The sequence below is a fragment of the Dromaius novaehollandiae genome, chromosome 20, assembly GCF_036370855.1.
Source record: "Dromaius novaehollandiae isolate bDroNov1 chromosome 20, bDroNov1.hap1, whole genome shotgun sequence".
Classification (NCBI taxonomy): Eukaryota; Metazoa; Chordata; class Aves; order Casuariiformes; family Dromaiidae; genus Dromaius; species Dromaius novaehollandiae.
Window position 1 is genome coordinate 12,853,681 of NC_088117.1, and position 13,955 is coordinate 12,867,635.

The 13,955-nt window shown below is 36.0% G+C and overlaps 1 protein-coding gene across 5 annotated transcripts in view; it reads right to left on the minus strand.

Annotated features, from left to right (window-relative positions):
• The window catches only part of DENND1A (DENN domain containing 1A), a 225,731-nt gene that overhangs the window by 90,080 nt on the left and 121,696 nt on the right, over positions 1-13,955 (minus strand). For all 5 annotated transcript variants that reach the window (XM_064523957.1, XM_026100867.2, XM_064523958.1 and 2 more), the window contains exons 10-11: positions 12,544-12,644; positions 2,861-2,906 (exon numbers count right to left, since the gene is read on the minus strand). In XM_064523957.1, the coding sequence (XP_064380027.1) occupies positions 2,861-2,906; positions 12,544-12,644 (147 nt within the window). The remainder of the gene's footprint in view (positions 1-2,860; positions 2,907-12,543; positions 12,645-13,955) is intronic.

Genomic DNA, 13,955 nt, shown 5'->3' on the forward strand with positions numbered 1-13,955 from the left:
TACAGAGACGCAACGTAACATGGGAAACTGCTAACTTCAAGGTGCACAATGGTATGAAAAAAATCTGTCAAGGTGAGACTGAGGGTGTATTTCGTTTTAAAGTATTAAAATTACTACAGTATTTCTTCCAGAGGAGCTGCTCCAACGCAGGGATAATAACGACCCACAGAATCAATACCAAAGCTAGAAAATTACTTTTTTTTCCTAGATTCCAAACTGACCCTCCACATTACACCGTGGCTTTCTCCGCCTAAGTTTAGGTTTCCACGAACATGTACACAACTACAACAAATTCTGTGATCAGAGCTGCCAGAGCAGAGCTCTGAGCCTATATATAAACCTGCAATTACACCCATGGGGCTCTGCAATAGATGAAGAGTCCACCTGTCGTCACTTGAATGCAAAACTGGGAATCTGAAACTAGAACACCTGAATTAACAAAGCACCTTTAGAGACCTACCTGCTGAAATTTTGGCATTAAATGAAAAACAAACACTGGTTGATGACAGTATCCTTTTAGATGCAGTTTATACAACTGTTTTGATATGGAAAAATTAATATGGTGTATTAAAAAAATACACAACTGCTAAATCATGAGCAAAAATGCTGCTAAGGTGTTATTCTAACAGAACATACAATTTTATACCTATGTATGAAGAATAGGACGAAGAAGAGTAAGCTCTTGGCATCAAAAACAGGCTAAGAGGTAATCTAGTAATAGTCAAGCTGTGTGACAAATGTCACCTTTGTCCAAGGCACAGACCAATTATGTACTACCTATCCATAAACAACAGATACCACAGCCCACTGTGTGATTTTATTTTATTGTATCTTTCAATGGGAAAAGCAAAGTTAGCTACAAGATGAATTTTTATCTGGAAATATTCAATTCCTCTTTGAGAGCAGGGAAAGAAGGGGAGAAGTTTTACTTTATTAATTTATTTCATTTTGAATAACGGTACTTTTCTGATGTCTGTCTGTGGTCCAGAATCTCTGGCTATTCAAAAGCCATACTGGATTTAATACTACACAGAATTTTTTCACAAGTTACTAAAATGGATAAAAATTAGCTTCTCTAAGAACAACTCTGAGTTTTTACAAATGGAATTTGGAAGGCCTACAAAGCACTGCAATGTGAAAAACTGAAACAAAAGAAGAGGTAATGATTTTATATATAGGGGCAGGAGTAAGACACCATGCAAACCGCCTCCAAGATGTAAATTATTAAATCTTTTCTTTATCTGTTGCCAGGCTGACCATGCAGTTCACAAGATTATTATTTTGTGAGACAAAATATTTGTGAAAGTTGAAAAATATCTGTTTTAATATATTATTCCATCCTCTACTAGGCAGTGCTGTCAAAAATAGATAGATGCCATAATAAGCATGCCAACGATTGTTTAGTACAGACACAAGGCAGAAAAATTCTTGCTCAGTATCAAAAATATAGGATAGACTATTTCTCCCTAGATATTACTTTGGTCCCATCTGTGCAGTATTCAAGTGTCATTATGAGAAACCCCTCTAACATAAATATAGGATGTGCAAGAAAATCTACATGTTGACTTCTAAAATAATTACTTATTCACTAACACATTGTACTGTCAATCGTCAATCTGTACTTTATTTAGCAATACAAAGGGCATCAAAAATCATCTGTCTGTGGCCAGTAGAGAGAGAGAGGAAAAATTAAAAAAAAGACCTGTAAAAGGTGACTTCTAAGAAATTGTGTCATATTAGTACTGGAAAAAAGGGGATGGTTCATACTATAACAGCCTGAGTTTTAAAATAGACACAGACATAGAGGATCATTTCATGAATATGCCCTAGTGAAAGAATATGCTGTATCAATGTTTCCACAGAAATTACACATTTTTATGGACAATATAAGAACACATATTTTGAGAATACACATTATTTTATGTGATGCAAATCTCAGCATTATAAATTAAGTAACCTAAATAAGGTAAGCCTAAATTTCTAAACATAGGTGTCTAAAATACAGACACAAATCAAATAATTGTCAAGGGCACTTGCCACTCCTACCAATTCTACACTGCCTCCTAAATTAACTGCTTTCCAAAAGGCAGTATTTTCTTTGCAGGAATACCTCTTATCACCCTTAGTATATACATGTTGTTCAGACTTCCGGTGTAAAGGGGCACAAGTAAAAAGGAGTAGGGTTTTCATAAGGATCTAAATTAATAGCTTATGTTGTCCTCCAGATACTTTTGAAGAAGTCATCCACTGTTTCACCACTACTGGAAGCAAAAGAAAAAGTGCTGTTGCCACTTATGGAGTTTTTTTTTAAAGTTACATGAATTACTCTGAATTGTTTATATGTTAAGGTTTCTGTGAGGGCTGATTTTCTGCCAGCTTTGTGTTAACATTATCAGCAAGTTCCTTGTTTTGAGATCTTTTGAACACTAAAAAAAAATTTAAAAAAAATCACAATCTGTCTGCAAAAGCCTGGGGGGGGGGGGGGGAAGAGGGGAGAGAAATGTAACTGTCAACATTTTGATTAATAACAATTCTGCCTTTCTGAATACAGAGCCAAACTGAGTAAACAGTAAACTGATTAAATGAAGCAACAGGATGGGGAAGGGAAAGCAACATGAGCTCATCACTGACCACTGATCTGAAAACAGAAAGTATGCCTAAAGAGTACAGGGTACCCAATACGACTCCCATGAGACTCGTTGTTAACAGGTATGCTTAACTTCAACCATCTGAGCAATCCCAAATGAATTAGCAGAATTATTTAATTTTTAAGCATATGAATGCATGTATAATTGCTTGCAGAATTTGGGCCTAAACAGTAAAACTACATACATTCCCAGAAATGGTGAGAAAGACTTACCTCCATCAAACTTAAATGTATTCCAATGAGGTAGGGCATTGGGGCACTGCAAAGAGGAAAAAAGCCTAGCTTTACATTCTCATAACACTGGATTAACACATATGACTTATAAAATTAGCTATAGGAAAATACAGGGATACTGAGTCAGACTTTGTTGAAAATATATAAATAAACCACATAAGTACAAATTTTATTCCATATTTGAAAGACATTTGTTTAGGCTATTTTTTAAAGTTAATTTTTTCTGACATCATAATTACTTAGTGATTAAGCCAAGCCAGGTAAATAAGGACGTCTATTTATTTATTAAGAATAAAATATGTTAATCATAATTTTCAATTAAATGCCTAGGCTTTTTCTAAACAGTGTTCTTTAGACAGATTGATCCATTTGTAACATTAAGTGGTTAATTTAACGTATATGTATTGCCCAGTGATACAGATTTTAAGCCCTTTAATTATGGGTCCAGAAACATTTTAAATAATTTTTTTTTTAAGTATAAATCATGGAATGTTTACATAAAACAAGAGAAAAATGGCTTTGGAATAGTTTGATTACATCCAGAGTCACTGTGATACACACTGGTACTACTACTTCCCTCAGAACACTAAACTTACATACACCACCAGGTCCTCAGGACAAGTTTGCATTCTCAAACATAGGTGCGAACCTCCTGCTACCAAACAGAATGCCAGCTATTTAAGAGAAAGACTGGTCTTTTCCCTCTTCTGTTCTATGATGTTAGCGAACACCAATAAGGACTACATAACACAAGAAGAATATTGAGTGGAAGCTGTATCTTTGTAGACACTGTATTTCTAATATCAAGCTTCACTGCAGTCCTCCCACTCAACCAAGCAGGAAAGGCTTATATTTGCACTGCTTATTAGAACACATCAAAGAAGATGCCAAAGCTGCTAATTGCAAATATGGCATATACTGCCTGTTAAACTAAAAGCACATAGACAGACACAACTTTTAAAATAGGGGCTCATTTGATTTTGGATACAGAAGCTCAAAGAGCTGACTTTCAATTTTAGATGAAAAATGAGAGAAATGTCACTGTACTGCCTTGGATGAAAATATCTTCTATAAAGCTTTTATAAACTGGTGCCTACTGTTCAGTAGGAGAAGGAGCAGTGCTGAAAGAACTGCGGAAAGATACTATCAAAAATCACTCTGCTTCTCATTACCATGAGAAATTCCTTTTCAAGAAATAAAACTGACTGATATGCATATTAGTATTTATCATGTTTATTAATACACCACCTAAAACTCCTACTCTGTTGGATGCTGTACTGAGAGATGGAGACAGTCACTCTGCATGAAAACTTTGGGGTTTTTCTTCCTTTTTGAAGCCATTAAACTTACACAGCTTCAGGAAAAAAAACAAAACAAAAAACAAAAAAACCCCACAACTAGTCCATTTGCAGAAAACTGAAGTGACATGTACCACATTACAACCTACTGAACTGTACAGTCTGGTAGGAATATCCCTGCCCAAATTCCACCTAATACCGCACCTTATGATAGTCCAGAGAGATCGTTAAATCAGAAACCAACTTGGTAAAAATCCTGAAGGTTCTGCATCACAGGGAAGCCCACAGGTGAGAACGAGAACCTACATCCAATCTCTTTGGTAAAGATTTTTACCACACAACACAATACACTCTTACTATATATGGATTGCTGCTCAAATAAAGAGTATTTTTATTTGTCATTTTGCATGTTTTATTTGTGACAAACACTATCTCTTTCACCCACATCTCTTCTTTTCCAATGGCCACGTTCCAGAAGCAAGAAAATACCCAGCAATTCTATATTCAAAGTAGAAACCATTGGTTTAGCTGCCAGCTGCACAAATGCTCAACTTCCCTGTATGCCTGGCTATGCTGTTCAAGCCTCCTCCAGTATACACTGAAATGAATGTGTTTCTAATTAAGTAGTTTCAGGAACACGACAGCTTCAGTCTCAAAAAAACAAAGTCTGAACCTCGGCAGGAAGTCTTAAGACTGCAAATCTCTCATCTAGTGGAACCTTGGCTAACGTAACGAAAGGAAGCAGGAAGAGTGCCGTATTCCAGAAAACCAGCCATTTATTAATTTGTCCAAAAGCAGAGCCTGTCACTGAGCACAGGAAAATCGGAATCTGTAAAAGTTAATTAACTGTATAATGTCCATCTTTCAATCCTCCGGTTTATCAACAAAAGAATAACAAGGATATCTAAGCACTTGAAATCACACACCCCCAGTAAGACTTTAGGGAACTACAAAAAAGATATGGCTTCAGGTACATGGATCAACTTTGGAAGCAATGAACCATCTTTTCAATTTTCTAATAAAAGGCATTACATATAAAGGCAACAGCATACAAAACTGTTACAGGGATTACATAAAGACTGCAGTAATCTAATTTTTAGCAGTGTTTTTTCTTATTTTTATAAACTTGTATTACCAAATATTAAAGGACTCCAACAGGGACTTATGTGCCATGCAACATAAATATTTGGACAGGCAGGAGAAACCAGGAGGAACGAATTTGAAGTTACAGTAGTACAAAAAGTCGTTTTCGCACACCCATTGATAAAAAATAGCTCAGGTTTTGGTGGTCAGTGTGAAAGAGAAAAATAGGAAGCAGAGATTTGTTTAGGAATAGAGTGCTAGTTTTGTGAATATTTCTGTTAGTTTTATGAATATTTGTAGAGATTCCCTCTAAGGAACGAGGCAGAGCACAAAAGAAGACACTGAGTATTTCTTTGAGAAATGGAACAAATGGGCACTGGAACCTGGATCATGGCTCAGCAGGACACGTGCTGACACAGCCCTGCAGACAGAAAGCAGCAAGCAGACAAGGCGCCTGTTATGAAGGGCTCCGGAAGATGAACAGCTTGTCTGATGCAAAAGAGAAGATGGAGAAAATAGAAAGTAAAAAAAGAAGGTTAACATGACCATATGAAAAAAATTCTTGTAAGAGCTTTTGAAGCACATATAAAGTTTGGTTGACTTATGGTAGCCAGAAGGGAAACCACTGAATGGTCAGAGCCTAGACAAGATGTCTAGAGCTATATAGATGAACAAAAAACTTTTCAGATGTGAAGAAGAAGAAACACACAAATTTAAACATAGATTAGATGTAGAGACTTGCAAAGAATTTCCCAAGTTATGGGAACGCACAAAAGGAAACTAACTCAGTTTTGTCCACAAAAACCCACTGTGCATGACTAGTGAAAAAGACAGACACCAAAGAAGAATGTCAAATGGGAGGCATCCACCAACATCCCATCAGAGAATCGAGAGAAATACAGGTGGACAGGTGTGGAGCAAAAGTAGACCTGTGATGCATCTATGGAGCACTCATTTTTGAATGTGCATTTGTGCTGAATTTGTAGGGAAATGCTGTGAGGGAAGAGCCTAAGGAGAGAAGCAGGTTAAAAAAAAGAGCAAGAAAGTGCATATGATGGAGAGTTAATGATATCATGATTTTAGATCAGTGAAGGGATTAGAAAAGAAATTGAAATATTACACTTAATATATCAATTTGTATATGAAAAATGGCTATTACAGTATATGAAAAATATAATTACGGTATGTTTGGCTGTCTGTAATCATGTGCACTATTTATTCAAATGTGCTTTAATATCACCACTACTGCTTATCATTGAAGTATGAACCTTAAATTATTTTCTCCATGGATATCAAAACTTCAATTGTTCCATATACATAATTTATCAAAATTCATGTTGCTTGTCAGGGCTGCCACTATTGTTCAATGATACATGAACAATAAAGCAAAAGCAAAAATATTTTAAGGATAATTCACTGCAATAGCTCCTTATGCCCCCAAAAGTTTAATTAAGAAAACCTCATAAATAACTTCAATAAAATATAATTCTGGTAAACAGCATAAATATTTCCAATAAAATATACAAGAGAGATGATATTCTTCTGTCATCGCTCATCAATCTCACCAAAAAAGAAAAACCTTGCCGTGAATGCTGAAGATTCATATCACACCTCATAAATTGCTTTTATCACCATTTTTGTTTACCATGTGTTAATTATACGCCATTACTTAAATAATCAGGTACCATACTGTACAAGAGAACCTTGTGTACCCCTCTTAACCATTCACAGCACACTGCAATGTTTCCTCCTAACTGCTATTCAGGTCCTGAGACATGAAACACTTGAGCAGTTTTTAATATTTTATCAGATTAGATGTGTATTTCCAAGACTTCCCAGTCAACTTTTGTAATATACACTGCTTGTGTAAACAGAAGAAACAATTTGCTCAAGCCTTCATCCTTCCAAGACCCATGACAGATGACAGACTGCCCTTCAGCCATGTTTTTACCTACTGCTTGACACTTCCAGATTATAGCCACAACTACTAGTTAACTCAAAATTGTTTGATGGCAGTCAATATCCATCGAGTGCAAAATTAAAAAGTAGCAGTTTCTACTACACTGATTTACTGCTTAAACAAAATGCCTGCCTAAGTCTTTTGGAACAAAAAGAAAGGTTATTATTCTTCTTGTGTTACACTAGTTCCCAATGCAAACAGGGTTATTTATAATCAAATGGGTTATATAGGTAAATATTAAATCATTAAAGTAGCAATGCTTAAGCATGAATATGGATATTGTGGACTTAATGGCTACATATTGCCTATTCATTACAGTTGCATTTTTACAATTTCTTTAATTCCTTTCCTTAGGCTAACTGGAGACCTCTTAATTATGCTCCCAAGAGGTGGGTAGACTACTAATTGGAAGAGAAGCAGGTGAAATAGAGGGACATTTCCTCTTACGTGAAAAACAAAAATAAACAAACAAAAAACATTAAAAAATACTGCAATTCAACAGAAAATGTAACGTAAAAACCAATAGTTTCAAGAAAGTTCATCATTTATAGCAACCCAGGGATTTGTACAATTTTGTTCCATTGCTCCAAGAAAATTGATTAGATCACATTTAATAAGTTCATGTCTTGATAGACAAACACTGACAATCTGTCAGTCTTGCACACTAAATAGTACTTTACTCTCTAAGGTAGTTTTTTGATTTCTTATCAGATTACCCACAGAAATGCAACAGAACCCGATGCCAAACTTATTTAGGTAATTGATGCAAATTAGAAACTTGATTACATACATTGGAACGGGGTAGAAAATATATAGCTAAGAAACCAGAAGACTAACTACAAGAGCTTTTAGTGAGCACACAGATGTACTCAGCTGAGTCAAAATGCCCACCGAGAAGCTCGTGATGAAGGAACTGTTCCCTGAGCAGCAGGAGTACTCGCCTTCAGTTACCCTGTCCACCTACTTAAAGGAGCATATTGAGCTATATGCAGATTTTGAAAACAGGAGAAAGGGAGTGAAAAAAACTCCTGGAGAAAGGGGAAAATGCACCGAAAATCCCATTTGTTCAGCAGCTGTGCCAGAGTGCTCTAAAAAGATGGCTCTCAGAATGCATTAATGTTAGCGGCTAAGCGATCTACCTAAGGTTCAAGACTGCTTTAATAACCTTAGAAAACATATTGTTGCCTCTGGTATAAACCCACAGAATAAGCTGAGTGACAATGTTCTGGACAGAGAGAACAAACTAACCTGTGTTACCAGGTTAGGCAAAGACAGAGTTTTCTTATAGGCTAATTTTAAACACAGATACTGAGAGCAGAAAGGAAGAAAACAGACACAGTGAGGTTGGCTTTATGGCACATGAAAAACAAACTGGAAGAAGTAGGCAACAGATTGCTTCTTTCACATCAAGAAGTGCTTAAATTTACATCAAGATAATAGATGCAGGTGACCTGACCAGACAAACTTAGGCAGTTGCATGTTCTTGGCTACCTGCTGGCAGGCAGCTTTCTACAGCAGTGGTTCAAATGCTTCCCCTATTCTGTGTTCAAAGGAACAGGCAACTGCGTATTAAGCTACAAAGTCTATGAATTCCCATCCATTTTACTCTCCTCTACACAAAATCTTTCCCTGCACTGAAAATATATCCAAGAATGGCTCCTAATTTAAAAAAAGGTAATAAAAGAATAGCACTCTTCCCCTCGCCCCCCAATGAAACATTGAAATCCGTAGCTAAATGATAGGGATCAGATGACCGAAGTCATTCCAGGTACGTGTACGCGGTATTGAACCACCATTACTGGTTCACCTCCTCCAATACAAAGAACAAGTATGTGGAGGACAAACATTTTGAAGCCAGATGCATAGGCCTTTTCAATTCTGTGCTTAGGTGAATGAAGGATGTAGCTGAATATAAAAATTAAGTTAAAAGATACTTTCAAGGGGGAAATGAAAAGGAAATTAACTCTTCTCCCTCATATAAGTAAAATAATTAACAAAATGAACTGAAAAAATGAAAAAACAGACTGGTTTGGAAGTACTCGGTGTAAAAGCTAAATAAGAGACAAAATGCTACAGAAAAGTGAATTTGAGCTTTAAAAATCTCAGTGAAACAGATTCATGTTGAGCATGTTTGCAGCAGATTATTATGAACAGGCAGCAATAGCCAATGATCCACTTTCTGCTTCCTGACTCAGGAAAGCATACTTCTGTCAGCAGCTAAGGGGACTATTCCCCAAGAGACTGAGTCTCTGATGCACAATCAGCCAAAAGAATCTTCAAGTGGCATGAGGAGAGGTAAAGTATTCTGCCATTTTAGTTCTCATTTTTAAGTTATTCTGAACAAAACCAAAGTAGCTCTGGAAAGAGCCATCCAAAAGTCCCCCTCTCCTGGAAAATCCAACAAATTTCACAGTTTGAGTTTGAGGATTTGAGCTGAAGTATATCAGTTATGACCTTAAAAGTTTCCTTTATATGAAAGGGTTCCACTGAAAGTCAAATGATTAAAAGCAAATAATCATAGGTGGTATAGAGTTTCAGAGATCTCAAGTAATACACTATATACCATTCTTTCATTTTCACAAAGAGAGGAGAAGATTCAAAATCACCACGAAGCATAGTCAATAAATGAACAGTCAACCGAACAAATATGATTTTTTGTATTTCCAATAACTGAAGAATTCTTATCCCTTAAATTTTCTTTGTTTCAGTTTCTGCTCTTAAAAAAAAAAAAATCTTATGTTGGGCTTGCAAAGGAAATAACCAGACAGAATTAAAACTAAATTAAAATAAACCTTTGTATTTTAAATAATCTCAGGTCATCTCCCTTAAGATGCAAAAGCCTACAAGCAATAACTCTGCCTTAAAGCAGAGAGTATGAAGCTCATTTCTCAATCTTCATAGGCAAAAATTACCCTTCCAAGTTCACATGGTTAGAAAATAGATAGACTCTTTTTTAAGAAATGAACTTGCGGCACATAAATTGTTGCTAAATTGATATATTCAAAGAATTACAGTTTCTGATTACCATTCCAATTAAAGTTCATATCAGGCTAAGGTAATCAGTTGTTGTATTTGCGAGCATGCAATTACAGTCTGCCTAATAATTATAGCTTTAAAAATCATACTTTTCATGCACTAGCTGGTTCATTTGTTACATGCACAGGGTGTTATGCAGTTAAAGAATTCATTCAGTGTGGCTCACTGATTCGTGTCTTTATTTCCTTGGGTACACTGCCCATGTGTTTGCTTTTTGCACACCTCTGCTCCCAACTGCGGGATCTGGACTTAGCCCCTTTTAACATGTCTTTGTCAGAAAGTCGATGAATACCTAATCCTCAAACCCAATGTAAAAGCCTCTTGTGGTCCACACTGTTGTCCTGAAAACTCCTAGCAGCATGTACCTGAAGACAAAACTGGCAGCAGCAGCCTTCATGTGTTAATTACACAGGCAAAGGCCATTATGCACCGAGAGGGCACCTGCTGGCAGCGAAAATGACTTGAATCTGCCCTTCCTGCGCTGTGAGTAAATTGAAGGTTCATTTCTACAGGAGATAATAGTTTTTAGATTCCGTTCCGTGTATCCTCGACATAGGCACATACTTAACATTTAAATCATTTGCAGAGGAACAAGCTTCCTTTAAATCTACATGTTTCAGCTCCTAGCACTTCACTTAAAAATGCTAGTTATCCCTGCTGCTTCCTTACCCAGAAGCTCTGCAGAAACTCTTGCTTAACGTCACAAAATAATATCATGAAGTTATTGGCAAAGATGCCAGTTTTATGACAGTTATGGACACTGACTGAAACCACTGAATTTGAAGCAATGGAATTATAATTTGATGAGATAATTTGTTCTTCTTGGCAGCAGTCTATTTACTTAATAGTTGTGTTACGCAAGTGATCAAATATACATACTGACAACTGATGCTGCACTGCAAAAATACAGAAAACCATTTAACACAAGAATTTCAAAGTCACTGTGGATACTTTACCAAATATTAGCAAAGATCTGACCATTATTTAAAATTATATTTACAACAGAATTTCTTAAAAACCTTCTAAACAGTTATTATGTGGTATGATGCCCATGTTACGGGTGTGCAACGTGAGTAACGTTTCCATGCACTTTCGTTCAGGATGTTGACATGTATTCTTATATATAAATAATCTATTACCAAGCAAGTATCATTTCAAATAAAATATATGTCAGAGTAGAGAGTGGCTTTTGACAGAGTGACATGTTCTACCTGGTACTGTGATGATCTGGTTACTTGTATGAAATTGTGCTAATAGGAACATTCCTTAATTCACACTTCTCTCTAATGCCACGGTGATTACAGCCTTTGGTTTTCATCATTCTAACTACTCAAAAATCGGTAGCAACTCTATTGGATCCCACTATCAGGGCACAGCAAGCTTAACTGTGCTTGCTTAAATAAATAAATAAATAAATAAATATCTTAGTGAAATCCCTAAATCTGGGATCTCCTCTTCAATTTCACTTTGCTACTTGCAAAAAAAAGCTCCTAGAAGGAAGCAGTGCAAAGCTAAACAGGAAAGGGAAGGAGGGCATAAAATTATACAGTAAGTTTTATGAACAGCAGCAGTCTTAAAACACAGACATTCACAAAGCAAAAAAAAAACCTAGTAAGAGCCATACTTAAAATATGGTATAGCATGCAAATATGTGACATATATGTGCAAAGGAAATAAACTAAGATTCCACAAAAAACTTACTTCCTGCCTTTGGTAAGTTTAAGTTTGCCTTTTTTTTTTCTTTTTTCTTTTGGAGTGGGGACTTTTTAAAATATACTGGAGAAGGGGGATGTTTCTGTTTCAAATCATGTCCTACACCACAGTCCATCAGAAGAAATGCTTGTAACCTCCATGCTCTTTGTTGCCAAACTTACCATCAGATATTCATTTCAGAAGAACCATAGTCTCCTTGCCTCACATGCCTATACTATTAACACCCTCCCCCACCTCTCCAAGTAACAGCTCAGGAAAGCAAAAAACAAGAGCACCTTTTTAATTCCAGTTTTAACATTAAGCAGATATGCCGATAACAGATTTTAAATACAAAACATTTAAGTTGCACCATTCCATAGTAACCACTCAGAGTATCTCAAGATACTGGCACCATTACATCATGCTATGAAAATAATACTTTTCACTTACTAGGTTGGTCGCTTCCTTAATACACATATGTATTTTTAGACTAACAGTTGCCTCATAAGAGCACTTAAGATTTACAACACACAAATGTGAAAACTGTTGTGTATCTAACTGATATATATATATACATATATATATAGCCTTACCAGCAGTAGTCCAATAGATGTGGGGGCAGAACAGGAATGTAAACATGTTGCCAGAACATTGGGTAGAGCATAGCTGCGGACCCATGAATGCAGGCAGTTAACTGGAAAACACAAATTAAAACAACATCATAACTAAGACAAAAATTAAGTTTAAAAAGCTAAAGTTAGAAGAAAAAAATAAAGTATCAATTTTGCTTTTGTAGCAACATTATTTATTACATAATATATAGTGCTCTTGTTTAAAAAAAAGGTACTGGTGGATGAAGCACGACTGGTTTCTAGTGGTTGCATTTGACTTAGTTCGTTAACAGCTGAGAGCACAACTGACTCAACCAACAAAACCGGGAAAGGACACCCAGTGTTCTGCAGAGCAAGAGGAAGAAGGAAATGATAGCACAAAGGGAAGAAACAAAAAATACTACAGGCAAAACTCCCTGATCCTGGCAATCATCATCCACTAAATATCATTAAATTGTACTGAAATTATAACTTAAACTGAAACATATTTGAGCTCAGAAAAGGGATTTTTATCTAACTGCACTTCAGCAATCACTTGGTTTACTGACTTTCTCAGTCGTATTTTAAAAGAACTTGTTCAGAACAGTTTTAATGTTGGCAGGTACTGAATTAAGATCACAAGTAGCAAACAAGTGCCAATCAAGTCATGGGGAGAATCCTCACAGAGCTTTAGAGGAAATTATCTGTCTCAGGTCCTGTTGCAAACCATCATTAATAACCTGGAAAAGATGATAAGCAGGCTATTTGTCACATTTGCTATTAAAATGGATAAGGTGGTAATCCCCAATAAGGCAATCTCAACGATAGCATTAGTCAAAATACCATATGAACAGCGTATAAATGAGTCACAGACACACACACACATTCAGAAAAATAGCAAAAAATCACCCCCAAAATAGCAAAACAAACAAATAAAAGAACAGACAAATCATATAAACAGGCACACACATTGAAAGACTAAGAGATGTCAGGCAACCAAACCCACCCTGACAGTATTTTGCAGTTAGTGTGTCTTTCGATCTCAAATGGTACCCAGCACAAACACTGCAAGGTGTCTCCCTTGTGCAAAATACTTTGAAAACAATACTCAGTGAAAGTCTTCCAGTTATTTGATGGTACAAAAAAGGAGGGGGGGAAAAAAAAAGATGAAATCAAATATAAATTGTGAGAGAATACTGCTTACCAATACATAAAAGACAAATTCTAAAGGAATTAAATTCTTGCAGTGGCCTAAAGTTGTAGTGAGATTAAATAAATTAGCAATGACATAACTTGTGACATTCATCCAAGATTCAGCCAGATGTGGCATAACCTTAAAGAAGTAGAGGATTCTTCTTGCTATTATTCATTTCCTTAGACAGACTGCTGAATTATATACCATTTGATAGAGAACC